General features: G+C 42.0%; 1 protein-coding gene across 3 annotated transcripts in view; it reads right to left on the reverse strand.

Annotated features, from left to right (window-relative positions):
• Nucleotides 1-17,506, reverse strand: part of ACTN1 (actinin alpha 1) — a 255,126-nt gene that overhangs the window by 153,261 nt on the left and 84,359 nt on the right. For all 3 annotated transcript variants that reach the window (XM_030213778.1, XM_030213776.1, XM_030213775.1), the window contains exon 2: nucleotides 5,448-5,562. In XM_030213778.1, the coding sequence (XP_030069638.1) occupies nucleotides 5,448-5,562 (115 nt within the window). The remainder of the gene's footprint in view (nucleotides 1-5,447; nucleotides 5,563-17,506) is intronic.

Consider the following 17,506-nt stretch of genomic DNA (forward strand, 5'->3'; position numbering starts at 1 on the left):
AGGTTTTGGAAATAAGCCCTTCAATTAGGACAAGTGAAACTGCTGGAGAAAGTTGAATAGGAGAAGAACCGTAGATATGCTAGGGCTGGTTTATTGACTGGTCTGGTGGGACTAGTATCAGAGCAATCCCTAAAAAGGGTGGGACCTCAAGATCCCCACAAATAGAAATTCTACCCTGAACATCTACAAGCAATATTGTTGGCTACCAGAATAATGACTTGAGAAATCATAATAAGGCACTCCTAAAGGCTCACTGTATCTGCTGCAAGCATAATTAGTGACCAGACCTAAGCATAATTAATGATCAGACCTATGCCTATGAAGCTAACTGCTCCCAAAGTATATCGCCATTCCCATAAAGGGAATTGCTTTCCAGAACGGAAATGACGACGATCATGTCTTCGGGCTGAGAAGTCTTAGGTGCTAATATGTCTCCCAAGGTTGGCTCATATGAAAAAAAGTAAGCATCCTGCCCAATGACTAGGTGAAGAAGGGGGACGGCGATAGTCTTGGACCAGTTTCCAGGAAGAAAGTGGAAGGAAATGTTGGAGCAAAGGCAGAGCACTATGAAGAGAAGAAAAAAAACCACATCAGCTCAACCCCTAAAGTCAGAAGACTAGATTAGAAAGATATCTTAAAGTGTATCCTTCTGGAGGATGAGACCCTGCAAAATGCTCAAAGGAAACACTCAAGAGGGGAAACCCAGTGCTGTAAAGACAAAAATACTACCTCTCTCTTGAAAAGAGAAAGAAGGAATGGGTACATAGCTGCTAGATCTTAGGACAGAGAAGGAGTGGATATATATACTTTCACTTTTTATGAGAAATGTACTTATGAAATACTACCTAAGTATTGCCATACTGGGACAAACCAAAGGTCCATCAAGCCCAGCGTCCTGTCTCCAACAGAGGCCAATCCAGGTCACAAATACTTGGCAAGATCCCGAAAAAGTACAATACATTTTATGCTGCTTATCCCAGAAATAAGCAGTGGATTTTCCCCAAGTCCAATTTAATAATGGTCTATGGACTTTTCCTTTAGGAAGCCGTCCAAACCTTTTTAAAACTCTGCTAAGCTAACCGCCTGTACCACATTCTCCGGCAACAAATTACAGTTTAATTATACGTTGAGTGAAAAAACATTTTCTCCGACTCGTTATAAATGTACTACTTTGTAGCTGCATCGCATGCCCCCTAGTCCTAGTATTTTTGGAAAGTGTGAACACTTCACGTATACCCGTTCAACTCCACTCATTATTTTATAGACCTCTATCATATCTCCCCTCTGCCACCTTTTCTCCAAGCTGAAGAGCTCTAGCCACTTTAGTCTTTCCTCAAATAAGTTGTCCCATCCCCTTTATCATTTTCGTTGCCCTTCTCTGCACCTTTTCTAATTCCACTATATCTTTTTTGAGATGTGGCGACCAGAATTGAACACAATATTCGAGGTGCGGTTGCACCATGGAGCAATACAAAGGCATTATAATGTCCTCATTTTTGATTTCCATTCCTTTCCTAATAATACCTAACATTCTATTTGCTTTCTTAGCCGCAACAGCACACTGAGCAGAAGGTCTCAACGTATCATCAACAATGACACCTAGATCCCTTTCTTTGTCCGTGACTCCTAATGTGGAACCTTGCATGACGTAGCTATAAATTTGGGTTCCTCTTGCCCACATGCATCACTTTGCACTTGCTCACATTAAACGCCAACTGCCATTTAGACGCCCAGTCTCCCAGTCTCGTAAGGTCCGCTTGTAATTTTTCACAACCCTCCCGCGATTTAATGACTTTGAATAACTTTGTGTCATCAGCAAATTTAACCACCTCATTAGTTATTCCCATCGCTAGGTCATTTATAAATATGTTAAAAAGCAGCGGTCCCAGCACAGAGCCCTGGGGAACCCCACTAACTACCCTTCTCCATTGAGAATACTGACCATTTAACCCTACTCTCTGTTTTCTATCTTTTAACCAGTTTTTAATCCACAATAGAACATTACCTCCTATCCCATGACTCTCCAATTGGAACTGCAAAGTCTGAGAATCCTTGTCATTGTTGGTATGCCCTCGCAATGCTGAACTTCATGAAGAAGCCCTCCACATGGGAATGGTTTATCAATGAGCTGATTGAAATTGATCAAGAGATAGGAATTTGGTCCACAAAGGGCTGGCCCTTGTATTTCTGAGACACTAAGTGATAGTGCCAAATGTCCAAGTGCATAAGAAAGGTTGCTATAAAATATGCTCCGGGAAAAATGCAGAACTCCCTAAAGCCCCAAAGCTGAGGATCTGGGATTAACCTACTGTGAACACCCATAGAAGAATTACAAGGAACTTTTATTTACTAAAATTTACATACCACCCAATATCTATGGTTCAGGGTGAGTTATAATCAAATATTTACAATCAAAGTAGCAATTTGAAGTACAGCAAAAATGCTGAAGAAATGTACCTGAAAACCAGAGACCTAGAGAACCCTTAGTGAAGCCCCTGAACAGAATCCCCAGGAATCAGCTGGGGAAGCAAAGTAGTATTCACAGGAATTCTGAAGGACAAAGACAGGACCAGAAGGCTGAAATGCCCAGGGGAAGAAAAAAAAACAAAACCCTGTGGGAGTAGGTATAGCACCACTTGAAGGTAAACCCAGGACTGAATCAATCCTGTTTGGGTAATCTGGATCCATTTGGCAGCCTTAGCCAAGCCCAAGGGCAGGCTGACCATTTAGACAATAGGACCTACACTCTCCTCTACCTCCCATTTAGTTTAAACATTTTTGATATGTGCTTAGGAGCCCATGACCCTTAGTGCCCAGGGGCCCAGATCACCAGGGCTGCTGAGAGGGGGGCAAGATCCCACAGGCCTGGCACCGGCAAGGCTTCCGGAGGCAAACAGAATGTTCTGCTCCCTCCTGCTCCTGTGTGTTGGGACCCAGGTGACTGCGTATAACCTGAGCCCCGGCACATGGTACACAGGAACAGAAGAGTGACAGACCAAGGGAGGGGCAGACACAGGAAGGTAAGGAGCCGGGAACGGCAGTGGCCCTGCAGATCACAGACAGGCCACCTCTGGCCAAGCTGCTGCACAACTGCCTCTCATGTGACCAGTCAAGGCGCCATCTTGAATCCTCTTTCGGCTCTATTATTTTAGTATAAAATATGCTAAAATACAGACCATCCTAGGGTCTCTCTTAGTATTGTTATCATGCTCATAATTTCAAGGTTTCAGGAATCCTGGTGCATGACCCCCTGCCGAAGACTGCTGCTGCAATAACTAGGTACATGAAGTTGAGAAAGGGATATAAAAAAAATGGGGAGATCATCTCCAGGTAGTTGTGCAGGAAGGCTCATGGCACCTGACCCCAGCCCTGGTTGCGACTGAACTAGAAGACCATAGGAGAACATGTAAAGAAAAAATATAGTTTATAGGAGAATGGAGAACTTACCTACATTCACGTGAATGAAAACTGAAAGAAATCAGTGTGAAGTAAAGCAGATTAAATGTGGATTAGCATATGGTAAAGTAACACATTGTTTCTATTAGAGAAACAGTACTTGCCTCTTACTATTTATACCATCTCATTTTGCATTTGCACGATTTTATCTGTATAGACACTGTTTTTAATACAGTCTAATCTGTATCCATCCTACCTTATACAGGAGCACAGGCTATGGCCACCAATAATAACTAAGACACATCTAGTGTGTCCAGTTTACAATGCTGTAGACCTTAGTTGATCTGTCTTACTATGGCTATTTCACATGTAAGAATCTTTTATGCTGATCTCATCTTAGACCCATGTCCTCTTTCTATCCTCCCTTCCTGCCCGCTACAGCTTGTTTTTCAAAATGGCTGCCAAGATTTACTGCAGTAGTCTCACTGGGCTCTGAAGTATTGGCAGCCATTTTTAAAACACAAAACTGCCCCATGAAGAAAGAGATAGAAGCGCGGCAAACTAAGCAAGGGAGGGAGAGAGGGAGGGAGGGGGGAGGGATAAGGAACTTCAGATAGGGTACCGTAATATTCATAACATACCATGCGATGTTAGTGAACTTAATATACTATTTAGATGACTGTTATTTATTGTTCATTCTGATAAAGTAGACAAATATTTAAGGTACAGAGTCTGCAGTTTAAGGGGACGAGGGGAGAAAAGTTATAAACATATAGGTGTTACTGTTATACTTGCAAAAGAACGTTGTGTTTATTGATATGTCAACTGTTAGCTTTCAAGGCTATGTATAAGCTATTGGATTCATCAATAAAAAAAAGTTGAAACATAAAACACAGCACTGCCAGCACTGCCATGCAGAATAGCAGCAGCAGGCAGGAAAGAGTGAGATTCTTTCCTGCCCCCGCATAGACCATCAGGCCCTTCTAGGTAGGACTGGGGAGGGCTGCAATATGCTGCGGCGGCAGTGGGCAACTGAGCAGAGCCTCTGGGACCCCTAGAGCAGCCATTCCCAGCCCAATCCTTAGGGCACACCTAGCCCATCGGGTTTTTCGGATATCCACATGCATGAGATCAATTTGCATACAAGTGAGGCAGTGAATGCAAATCTAACTCACGAATATTCATTCTGGATATCCTGAAAATCCGATGGGACTAGATGTGCCCCAAGGACTTGGTTGGGAATGGCTGCCCTAGAGCCTTTGGGCCCTCGGGCACTGCCCGGTTTCCCAAATGGTCAGTCCACCCCTGCCAGAGAAGTACTAACCAAGGGATATTTATTAAAAATCACATAAAATGACACAGTCCATAGAGATCTATAATATCCATAAAAATATAATATCAAGACTTGACAGTCCTGCGTTTCGGCGTGCAGTGTGCCTGCCTCAGGTGTCTCAACTTCAACCTGAACTTGTAAATCCCTTGAACTGTTAGAAACAGATAAACACAACACCAAACAGACAACCACAATATGTGCTGTGGCAGCAACAGAACTGTTCTGTTATTTCTCTTGGTTGGTTTTTGCAAAGAGGGTATTTCGGCTTTTTTGTTTTTTTGTTTTCCCTCTTAACGATAGCCCAGGATGATCACTTTCCCCCCTAAGTGTGCCTTCAATTTATGCAGAACAAAGATCTTGTCTCTAGCCTCCTCTTACCCTCTGTAAGACCAACAATATTCCACTTCCATCAAAAGAAGGCACTTACTCCATGGGAGCAAAGGGCAAGGGATCATCTTCAGAATATAAGTAGGGGTTCTGAACCCATTCCTTGGGACTTACACCCAGCCAGTTTGGTCATTGTGTACAGTATATCCTGAAACCTTTCATGAGAAATTTGCATTCACTATCTCCACTGTATACAAGTTTCTCTCATGCATATTCATTGTGGGTATCCTGAAAACCTGACTGGCTAGGTATGTCCTCAGAACTGCACCGAGAATCCCTGAAATACAGTAATGGAGCCGAGAGAGATGAGAACCTAGTAAGTATGTCTCACCTGAGATGACTTCCAACAGTAACATCAATTTGAGCCCATCTCTAAAATCCTCTTCTATGTTCTCAATCTGTGTGCCAGCCTTCCGGAGGTGAGAGTTACACCACGCTGTGAATGTCTGCAACACAAGAGCAAAGCAACAGTCATGGTTAGCTTTCCTGGAGTCCTCATTACAAGAGCAGGTTACCGCACGGCTACAAGGACCTATAATAGAAGGTAACAAGACTTGACTTCCTGTGGCATCAACTGGGATCACATTTACTCCTCGTGATTCTGCTTAGTATCTGAGAAGCATGGAGCCTTCTCTGGGATATGTAGCTTGTCGTCAAATTTTTGGGGTCCAAACCGCATACAAACTTTCACAGAGGAAAGCATATTACTCCAATGCAACTGAGTAATGAGGAAAAAGACAAATTAAGTGATTTGCTCAGAGGCAAATCTTATATTTACATTTCATATCGTCTCCTGATTCACAGTTTAATGCACTACTTACTAGATTACACCTTCACCAGCTCCAATTTATAAGCATGGAAGTGTTTTAGGCAGCAGGACCCCAAAATTTATTACACTGCTGATACCAGGAGTAGGTATTTCCCTGCACAAATCACCCCCCCCCCCTACCTTGAAAGCTCATGCCTCAATAAACTGGTTAGTCTGTAAGGTGCCAACTGCCTCTAAATTTCTGTGTACCTGCAAAACTCAAATACCAGTCAACATCCTCAGCCCCTTTAACTAAAAGCAGCCTTTAACAGCCTCTAGAGTGCCAGATGTTGGTGCTGAAGATCCATGGGATACTCCTGGCAATTTCTCTGATCCCATAAACTGATTTTTTTGGAGGAAAATATCTTTGTGTTTTTAAATTTTGCTGGCCTCATTTATTTTTGCAGAACAAGAGAGTAAATATTTCTCCCTGTGGTGCTTTCAGTTTTGTGACCACTGCTTTGGTTTTGCGGCAAAGTGGATCTCTTTGGTCTTATCTGTCCCCCATTGTATCAGTTCCACTGAATTTACAACGAAAGGGAGATCTCTACTACTACTCAAAACCAAAACAGGAAGACAAGAGAAAGAGGAAGCTTGGCCAACTGATAGAACATTGCACCATGACAAAGTCTTATGATGTGAGTTTCAATTACTCTGCACCACAAACTAATGGGGTCTTTTACTAAAGCTTAATTTGAGTTATCTGCAGCAGGGCCCGTTTTATTCCTATGGGCCCTGCTGCAGATAACCCGAGCTAAGTTTTAGTAAAAGACCCCCTAAATGACTATGGGCAAGCTATTAATTCCTTTCTTTAGTGAGATTGGAATTCTGGCTTTGATCTAGTCTTACTCTTGTGATCTTCCTTTGGTTCATGTTTTAAATGTGCTTTGGTTATAACAAATATATATTTATTACAGCCAATTAAAACCTATTAGGCGCTTATCTTAAAGCAGCTAAAATGTCACCAGATATTAACAGTCCACAATACAGTATTTTTCTTACAAGAATCTCAAGTAGTGCCACTCATGTGTTTTCTTTCACCCTTGAGATTTACACACTCATTTTATCGGTCCTTAATTATCACTTTTAATCTATTCTTATCAATGTTTTTATAAAAAATGTTTTCCTCATCTATTTGGATTTTTATAAAAAGACGAGTACAACTTTTTTTCTAAAAAAATTGATAAGAATAGATTAAAAATGAAAAAGGACCAATGAAGAAGTGAGTGCATAAATCTCAAGGGTGAAAGAAAAATATCACAAGTGGCACTAATGAAGTTCTTTAAGAAAAGTTCTATATTGTGGACGGCGATATTGGGTGGCATTTAGCTGCTGTTTTAAAGTTGGTTATAACACTTTTTTTTCATTTAACATTTCTTCATTGAGAGGAGAGAGATGCCAAGTCACACATATTAGGCATGAGACATATGCATTTAGAGGACTTCACATGCTCACACACACAGCCCCTTCTCTCATTCACATTTATTCAGATGTTTGATATACTGCCATTTCAGACAAACAGACCAAAGCAGTTTACAGAATGTTAAGTAGATGTAAAACGGAGGGGGAAAGGGAGAAGACCACCACTAGAAATAGAATAGGACTCATTCAACCAGAAGAGTAAAAATAATTAACATTCAAAATCGTTAAAAGGTAAGTAGTAATTAAAATTTAATGTAGAAAAATTATATAGAGACTGTATCCCTGGCCAGGCATCCATACTCCATCTAAAATAAGGAGGGTTATTCCAAAAGCCAACTGGGAAAAAAAATGAATTTTGAGAAGTGACTTGAATCTGACGATTTCAGATTGAATCGGGGAAATAAGTTGTTCCAAAGTTTAGGGGCTAGAAAGAAACAAGCAGAGTTTCTGGTTGATTCATAGCGTGGGGTTGGGGTTTTTTTGGAGGAGGCAGACAAGGCGAATGCACGTCAACAGAACGAAGATAATGACTTGGAGTATATGGTATAATTAATGAGGAAAAAAAGTGGAGTGCCTAAATAGAGTGTTTTATGAGTAATGCAAAGTATCTTAAAGCATGTATACTAGAATATTTGGTAACCAAGGTAACGATCAGTAGAGAAGAGGTAGGATCATGTTTCCGGGCCCTACAAAGAAACATGCAGCAGAATTTTGTAAGGTCTGAAGGCGATGTAGTTGACATTTAGTAATTCCACAATAAACAGGATTATAATAATCCAGCTGGGAAATCCAAAATGCATGTGTTAAGTATATGAAACATAAGGAAATCCAGAAGATTGTGGATAGAATGAAGACAGTGCAGTGAAAGAAAACCAGGCTTAAGTATCTGACAAATTTGCTTATCAAATGAGAGATTAGAGTCAAAGATGACTCCTAAATAATGAAAGGAATCAACTGTTGGAATCGGTAGATTAAAAAAACAGGAAATGAGATGGTTTGGGGTGAACACCTGCAATCCAACAGGCTATTGTCATGCACCTGGGAGCTGAACAGAGACTGAAGCACATGGAGAGGGAGGTTTTGTTTCTGTAGCTACCAGAGCTGTAACTAAAGAGAAGAGACTGAAAAGCACCAGGGAAGAGGGAATAGTCCTTCTGGAACATAATCCCTCCAGAGCAAATCCTGGTAAGCAGCTGAGAGCTGGAGAGAACTGGCATTGACTGTCTGCTGTCTGGGGCCAAACATACACATCCTGAGGATTTCTGTGAACCTTTAGTTTTGGGGGTGGGGGGAAAGAGAAGCCTCATCATGCGAATGAGGACACACAAAACCAGCTAACAAGCTATAAATGCAGACTTAAGTGTCACTTGCAAAGACAGGTAAAATGCTACTTTCTTCCCCTGGCACAGGGAGCTGGCAGGAGAATCCAGGGGAGCTGCCTTGAGGACAATGCAGATAGCCTCTCCCCTCCCCCCCACCCAAGCATGAAAACATGAACCGGACAAGCAGACCACCACCATAGGCATCCAACAGAGAAACAATCATCATTTTGTATTGCTAGTTTAAATTTGCAAAACAATACTCATATCTTTACAGATTTATACCCTGGACAGACTGACTGAAAAATCTCTCATTGATCTTCCCTCTCGCACATTGGGGTGGGATACTCTTGGCATTTCTGTGGGGTCAGCCAGGGATAGGTACCAGCTGGCTGGATCAAGTTACCTTCATCATTGCTTGTATATGTTTCTGTCTTTCTTTGCAAATGTGTTACTTACCCTATCATTATTTTGGAGTTCCTTTCCCTTTCTTTATATCATTAGCTTCATACCCTTACCCTGTTCTGCCCTGGCAGCTACGGCAGTTTAGCAAGTTCAGTACACTATATCTAAACCTGAAGCATACCAAGGGCAGGCGGTAGAAACGGTCTGTCTTAGGTGCAGGCAGCAAGGGGGGAGCATGGAGCAGTTGCGTGGCTGTCTGCTCCACCGGTTCCCTGCACTTCCTGTTCTGGGGCAGGGGACCGGCGGAGATGACAGTCGAGCGACTGCTCCATGCACCCCCAGGTGGTGAGGATGATGCAATTTGGACGAGGAGAGGTGGGCAATGTGCTTCAAAGGGTAAAGCGTAGTGGTGACTCGTCTAGCGTGGCAGCCAACCTAGGTACGCCACTGAACTAAACTATCTCTGTAATAGACAAACTGACAATTCATTAATAGGTTTACATTTTGATATTAACAAGTAGATTGTTTTCTACATAAACATGTCCAGGCTTTTCAAAAGTTGAAAATTGAGTGGAGTGGAACTCAAATATGACCACTGATGGAAGGTGAAGTAAATAAAAAAATTAATAAAAGAGAGAAAAAGAATTTATTTTGTGCAATTTAGATCATAGTGGTCAACCAATGGATCTATGTATATGAAGTTATTTTATAACTTGTGCCTGCAGCAACGAGCGCCTCGCATGCATAAATACAGCAAAAAAGTACCTCTACGTGCATGTGACCCCAGCATTACTCTATAAATGTGCACACAAGTGGCAGAGCCCGTAACTGTAAAGGGAGGTATACATGGGTGGGTCATGGGCGTATTCTATCAGTTGTGGGTCTAAATTACATACACTCCTTGCCACACTAAGGCATGCCCATTTACGACTGCCGTCTATGGTGGATGTAGGTGCACCTACATTTAGGCGTGCCAATGCAGGTTTTTGCTAGTATTCTATAACAGAAATCTGGGCGCCAGATAAGAACATAATAGCCATACTGGGTCAGACCAATGGTCCATCTAGCCCAGTATCCTGTTTCCAGCAGTGTCTAATTCAGGCCATAAGCGCCTAATAGTAGCAACATTCCACGGTACCAATCCAGGGACAAACAGTGGCTTCCTCTATATCTATCTCAATAACAAGACTACGGACTTTTCCACCAGGAACTTGTCCAAGCCTTTTTAAAACCCAGATACGCTGACCACTGTTACCACATTCTCCAGCAATGAGTTCTAGAGCTTAACTATTCTTTCCTGTTATAGATTAGGAACTCCCCATGCTGCCTACATCTAAGCACCCTTTACAGAATTTTCTCTTAAACATTTTATAGGCCTTCGTTATTCCTTTGTTGTTAAAGGGATAAAGGGTCATGTATTTGATATATTGCCTTTCTGTGGGTACAACCAAAGTGGTTTACATATACTATTTGCAGGTACTTTTTCTGTCCCTAATGGGCTGACAACCTAAGTTTTGCACCTGGGGCAATGGAGGGATAAGAGACTTTCTCAGAATCACAAGAAGATGCAGTGGGAATCGAACCCAGTTCCCATGACTCTCAGCCCACTGCACTAACCATTAGGCTACTCCCGAGTATAAATCTGTAAAGATATGAGTATTGTATTGCTTTGTAAATGAAATTAAACTAGCAATACAAAATAATGATTGTTTCTCTGATTTTATTTAAATTGCAGCCTGTCCCCACGTAAACAAAATAAATTAGGCATACTAGTCCTTAATCAACTATGGCCGTCAGACGCTAACAACTGCCATGTCCCACCAGGTCTAGAATTTCTAGCTCAGGTACCCAATTTCTATTTCTGGTTTCTTTCTACTTCAAAAAGTACTTTAAAAAGTAGCCAAATCTACCAAAGAACCTAAAGTGGCTCACTAATTCACAAAGTAATACACAAATACATTATAACTGATATAAGAATACACCACACTATACACAATAAAGCCTTCTTTGTAAGGTTTGTACTTCTGCAATACCTGTTTGGATTTGAGGTGACCAGAACTGCACACAATACAGGTTTATTAGGCATGATATTCACAGTTGTGCTCTGCTTCTGGTGACTCTACAGGAACTCCAGAAATCTGCTTTTGCTCCTAAGTGAGCAGACAACTCTCCAAAGGACTCTGGAAAGTTGCTTCACACTCACCAGTACTAGAAAGCACCTCCCCAGTGATCCCAAATTCCCAGGTGACATCTCCACTTTATGGCTCAGGTATCATGGTCAGGGAATATAACTCAGATAGAAAGACAAAGCTGTACAAAGGGAATAATTTGTTACTCAATTTTAACTGAATCTGGTTGCCACGGAAGTAACGTCAGGCACACATGGTGAAAACAGAAGCACAACTGAAAAAGGTCTAAACGTCACCTGTGCATTTTCACCAACAGCTCAGTCTCAGAACAGAGCTCAGTATTTATGGACGCAAATCAATATCACTTACAAGCATGAACACAAAGGGGACAATTCTAGAGCTTGACATTTCCTGTTAGGTGAACTGATGCAGTGCGCCGAGTGTCAAATCTATAATGCACTATGTTAGAATGAATACTAACATAAACCCAAAATTGGAACACTTAAATTTAGAAATGACCATTTATGCCAGTTAAAGTAATATATGGTATCATATATTAAATGTTTTTTTCCTGGGGCTCTGGGGGGCTGTGCCAGGGTTTTGGTGGATGCTGCTGGCTGGAAAAGGTTTAAAGTTAGTTTGGGAATTGTTAATGGACTTAGGTGAAGTGTAAGATGTTTCTTAAATATGGTTTTCTTTTTCAAAGAATAAACCATGATTAGGTGGGGATTGTACTTTAAAATGTTCCTTTCTGTTTTGGGTACAAGTCTGGTAAAAATTGACTTAAATTCTCTGTATAGGAAGTTTTGCATTTACTTCTATGGGGGAGGGAGATTCTAAAACAGATCAGAGAAAAAAAAAACCTGTCTTTCTCTGACAAGCTGATTGGTTGAGGGACATCAGGTGCTCCTCTAGAGGGAGTGGGTTGCCAAGGGGACTGGTGAACTGGAGACCAGGGCTGTGAGCATGGAGAGAAAGGCTGAGTGTGTGAAATGTAAGAAATAAAAGTATATATTTTATGAGTTTAAAGTGAAATGTGACATTGAAAAAGGGGTACTTTGATATTGAAAGTGAGTGAAGGTGAGCCTTGGTACTGAGAATGAGATGATTAGAGCTTAAAAGTGAGTACTTAAATGAACAAGACTGCCTTTTTCATGGCTGTATTGCTGAATTCATGTGGGGAAAACTGATGTGTTTTGGGTGAGAGAGAGAGCTGTACTAATAGAAAGCCGTGAGAAAGTTTAAACCATATTTAATTTGGTTTTGAGTGGAGGAAAGGTATGTTTCTGCATGCAGTGCATGGAATGGTTAAGTTCTAAGGGAATTTAAGGTCCTGGAAGGTGGAATGAGAGTCTGTATGCAAAAGGACACATGGCTGCCTACCCTGGTAAGAGTGAGGGAGGTTGTGCTTTGTGTTGGGAATTGTACTACATGAGAAAGCCTAAAAGTGTGTAAGGATTTAAAGTGTGACACAGGGGAAGGACTGAGAGGTGAATTGGATATTTGAAAAAAAAGAAGCCATTAAGTTGTGTCTGTGGGGAGGGGGTGTTGTTTGTGAGAGTTCTGAGTTCAGTGCAAGCAAGGTTTGGAATCTGACTTCAGAATAAAGAAAATCCAGCACTGCCTGTGTGTGAGTGTGCTGTATTTTTCAGATAGATCTGATAGCTGTGAAGGGAAATGTTATGTTTTTATGTGAAGTCTGTGAGATGGAATGTTGTATCACCATTTGAATATGGAATGGGTTACTGTGTGAGATCTGAAGGCAGTGCAAAAGTCTTCTTTTGCAACATTTTATAATAGGGAATTAACAGTGAGAAATAGGTTTTGTAGTGAGAAAACCTTTAACTTATTTTATTTCAATTAGAAAAGTTTGGCCACAGTATTGAGAACTGATTAATTGTCACCAGAGAGGAGTCAGCACCTGAAAAAGCCAGGGAGTTGTAAGGTTTTTCTTCCCTGATTATTTTCTTTATAAGTGAGGTTTAGGAAGAAAAAATCTGGAGAAATTATCCTCTGAAGGGTTCCGGCTGAGCTCCAATGCAAGGAAGACCTCACCTAAATAAATTCAACCACAGCTAAGTGACATTGGCAAAGGGTGTTGAAGGACATACAAGTTATTTTTGGTTTACAACATTTTAAGAGAAAACTAAAGAACAGATCATCATCAAATATAAAAAATCCATGTTTTCCAGACATGCTTAAGTGTTCTGGGTTCAAGTGAGATCCTTGCACAAACATCCATAATACCTATAAAGACTCAAATTCTGACTTCAATAGCAAGGAAAGAGTATAGAAACAAATATCTGATTTTGATTAAAAAAAAAAAAAAGACAATTTAAATATTTATCTGAAAACGTTCTTTTCTGCCTTTTTAGGTGATTTTGTAGAAAGAAAAAGTTAAGGGTATATATGTAAAACTACATTTGAATGTTGAATATGTTATTGCAGTTCTATTAAGCCTCACAGTAATTGTGAATTTGAGTTTATTTGAATGAAAAATTGTTTGCATTTGTATTCAATAAAGAAAAAGATAATTTGCAAATCTGAAGGTGCGGTTCTTCCAGTTCAGGAACAAATCCTAAATTTAGCTTCTTTTCCTCCTTTATTCTTTGAGAGTAAAGGACGAGGTTAGTTTATTTGTTCCACTCCCTCGGCTGTGAGTGTGTGTTCCCTGGATATTTGCCATGACTACAACCATCAGGTATCTGGGAGCACATCACTATACAGTCCAGCCGAGAGGGGTGGCAACATTAATAGCATGTGCAAATGGGGGCTCCTATGTGAACCACGCACAGCACTAGATTCAATAAATGGTGCCAGGATGATCCACACTAAGCCAGTGTTAATACTTTTACTACTACTACTACTACTAATCATCATTTCTATAGTGATACTAGATGTACACATCACTGTTCTGTAAAGGGCACTGCTGTCACGCTGCATCTCCTCGTGCATGTTTAGTTTTCATATATGTGCAAAAACAGAGCATGCAGGGGGGGAGGGGGCTGGTGCGGCTGCAACCCCATGGACAGTGCTGCTGGCTGCCAAGCTGCTTGGTGGGAGACCTTTCTTCTAGTGGGGCTTGGAGATTCCTGCCAGCTCGGGTGTTTGGGGGGGGGGGGAGGGCAAAATTGTATGCCCCCCTTGGTCTCAAGCCCCCCCCCCAAAAAAAAAAAATGTGTGGTCTGGCTACACGAATGGTATATGACAGAATGCACATGTAAATGACCTCTTGGTATTTTATAATTTACACACATTCCATGTGCTCCACGCCCACTTCCAAAATATCTGTAGGTGTCACTCAAGGACTGTGAGAGAAGACTACAGACTTAGAGGTCCTTTTACCAAGCTGCAGTAAGCGCTAGTACATGCTTACCGTAAGCAGCGCTCGGGCATCCTGTAGTAAAGCTTCTAATCTCTGTGCTCACACTGCGTGCTATAAATTTTTAATTTTTATGTGGAAGGGGTGTGTCTGGAAGCAGAGAGCAGGCATTTATATGCTAATCAGTTAGCACATCTACATTACCACGTGCTAACTAATTAACACAGGATTAGCGTGTGAACCATTACTGCCTACAAAATAGGTGTTTGTAAGTTCTCATGCGCTAATTTTTTTTTAATGGCTATGCACCAATGGCAACGTTAGCACATGGCCATTAATTGGAAGAAATAGAAAACTGGCTATTTTCCAGCTGCAGTACAAATGGCATTAGTGTGTGTGGGAAAATCTACATAAAGGTGCGCTAAGGCCACTTTCTACTGCAGGTTAGTAAAAGGTGGCCTTAGTAACTTCATGGTGTGTGAAATGGTCAACATATGAACTGTGGATATCCAGACAACCAAATTGACTGGGTGTGCCCCTAGGACTGGATTAAGAAACACTGCATTACAGAATAGGCTCTCCGAGTAGAATGAGGAACCCAGTCCCCATAATTTTATAAACTTCAATCAATCATATCTCCCCTCAGCACCCCTTCCCCAAGCTGAAGAACCCTAACCTCTTTAGCCTTTTCTCATAGAAGAGTTGTTCTTCCTCTTATCATTCTGGCTGCTCGTCTCTGTACCTTTTCTAATTTCACTATATCTTTTTCAAAATGTGGCAGCCAGAACTGCACACAGTACTTAAAAGTACAGTCACACCATGTAGCAATACAGAGATATTACAATATTCTTTGTTTTATTCTCTGCTTTTTCCTATATGCTTTCTTGGCCATTGCCACCCACCCAACAGAGAATTTCAATGTTAATGCAGAGCCATGTCAAAATACTTTGCAGAAATCCATGTACACCACATCTAGCACTGTCCCCTAATCATATGGTTTTATCTTGTTGCTTTGCCCTTAGTCACAAAGAAGCACTAATAATGCTTTAAAAAACAAAAACAAAAAAAAAACATCTTTGTTTTCTAAGTAAAAGGGCAGCAGGCTTTCAGCGATACAATACCAGTAGTTTACATAGGAAACTCAGCTGTTTCAAGGCTCTTCCGGTATAATGTTCCAACCATGTTTCGAAAGCCACGACAGCCTTGACACCATCAGGAACTAAAATTACACAACTAGCAGAGAATAAAGATAGATTTTATACATTTATAATCTGAAGCTCAGGAGCCCTCAGCTATGCAGTCTAAATGTCACAGGGAGAATCAGAAATTCCATCCATTAAAAAAAAAAAAAAAGCCTGACAATTTTATCTTGCAGCTCTTTGACCTTTCCAACTGCCCTATGAGCTGCCCTCTCCCCATCCAAATCAATTTCATTTTTCTCCTGGATGCACAATATCAAGGCCATGTTTCCTGCCAATGGCACTGCCCTATTTGTCCTCGTTGCTGCAAAGGCTTTGTTAGTGACAAAGTGAACTTATTTCTTCCGTCCTCTCCCTTCCTTCCCTTGCCCTTCCCATTTGAAGGTTCTGGCGATGGTTCAAAGATGTTCATTTTAGCAAAGCACTATCAACTCAGTCATAAAAAAGAACTACTAATGACGGGAGACAGTTTAGCTCCTATGGAAACCTTTTGCTTGCAATGTCTGCTCTAGTGGTCACTCAAAAATGTGACAATTCAGTTTTGCTGCCTCTCATTTACTCCCAACTATGATCAAGATACTGGCTTCTATTCTGCAAGATTCCTGAGCTGCCATGAATAATCAAATATCAAGAGATATTTGGCTGTAACATAGGGGTACCCTTGCACTCACTTTCGGGAACAAGGTTTAACGGTTCTTTCCATATCATCAAGCTGATCAATCCATAGACTGGTGGGTTGTGTCCATCTACCAGCAGGTGGAGATAGAGAGCAAACTTTTGCCTCCCTATATGTGGTCATGTGCTGCCGGAAACTCCTCAGTATGTTCTCTATCTCAGCAGGTGGTGGTCACACACAGCAGCAGCTCTGGCTAGGCCTCCAAGCCTAATCCTTAGGTTTTGTTGAGGCCTGGGGTTGAGGGCTCTTTTGAGCAAGTGCAAACCTGGTGGTGCCAGGTCCCTCCTTTTCTCCCCCCTCCCGCTGGCTCCGTTTAAAAAAAAAAAAAAAAAAAATTTTAAACGTCTTTAAAGGCGTTTAATTCGACGTTTCTTTAAACGTTCATTGCAGCTACTCACTGGGACACCAGTTCGTTACAGCTCGGAGCGGCAAGCAGGTAATTTTACCTTTTTATAGCGGGCAGGGGGTTCCCCGATTCTTCTCCTCGTGGCAATGGCGTCGGAGGGCGAGGGCGCAAAGGGTCGCTCCCCGGATCGCTGGAGCGCTTCTAGAGGGGATGCGGGGGTTTTACAACCTGATTCGCCCTTGATGGGTGATAGTTTAGTGACCGATGAATGTCCCGGTCGTTCCTCCGGCGTGGCGGTTTTTTCCCGCCATAAACGCCCATCCCCCGCTCCTCGCCTCCGCCATCTTGGCCGGCCACGCGGCTCGGACGGCTTCTTCGGGGCCGCCCTTGAGGTTGGAGACATTAATGCCATGAACGCCCTTAATTTGGGCGACGGCACAAAAGCGGCTAAAGTTAAGCGCCGTTCTTCCCGCGCGGCTCCTTCACGGAGTTTCGCGCCGGACGCCATTTTGGATGCGCAGCATGTCTCTCCCCCGCTATTGCGAGCGCCGGTTGAGAGTGCGTCTAGGGCTGTTGCCCAGGCTGCGGAAGTGCACAGTCTGGGGGGTTTCTCCCCCGAGTTTGTTTTGCTGCTGCATCAGGCTTTCCTCATGCAAAACGCTGCCCCTGCTCCCTCTTCGGATAAAGAGGTTGAGGTTCCCAGAGGTAAACGCCCTCGGGTTGATTTCCAGGCCTTGGAGGACTTTTGTCTCCTCTGATGTAGA

The sequence above is a fragment of the Microcaecilia unicolor genome, chromosome 9 (genome assembly GCF_901765095.1).
Source record: "Microcaecilia unicolor chromosome 9, aMicUni1.1, whole genome shotgun sequence".
NCBI classification, from domain to species: domain Eukaryota; kingdom Metazoa; phylum Chordata; class Amphibia; order Gymnophiona; family Siphonopidae; genus Microcaecilia; species Microcaecilia unicolor.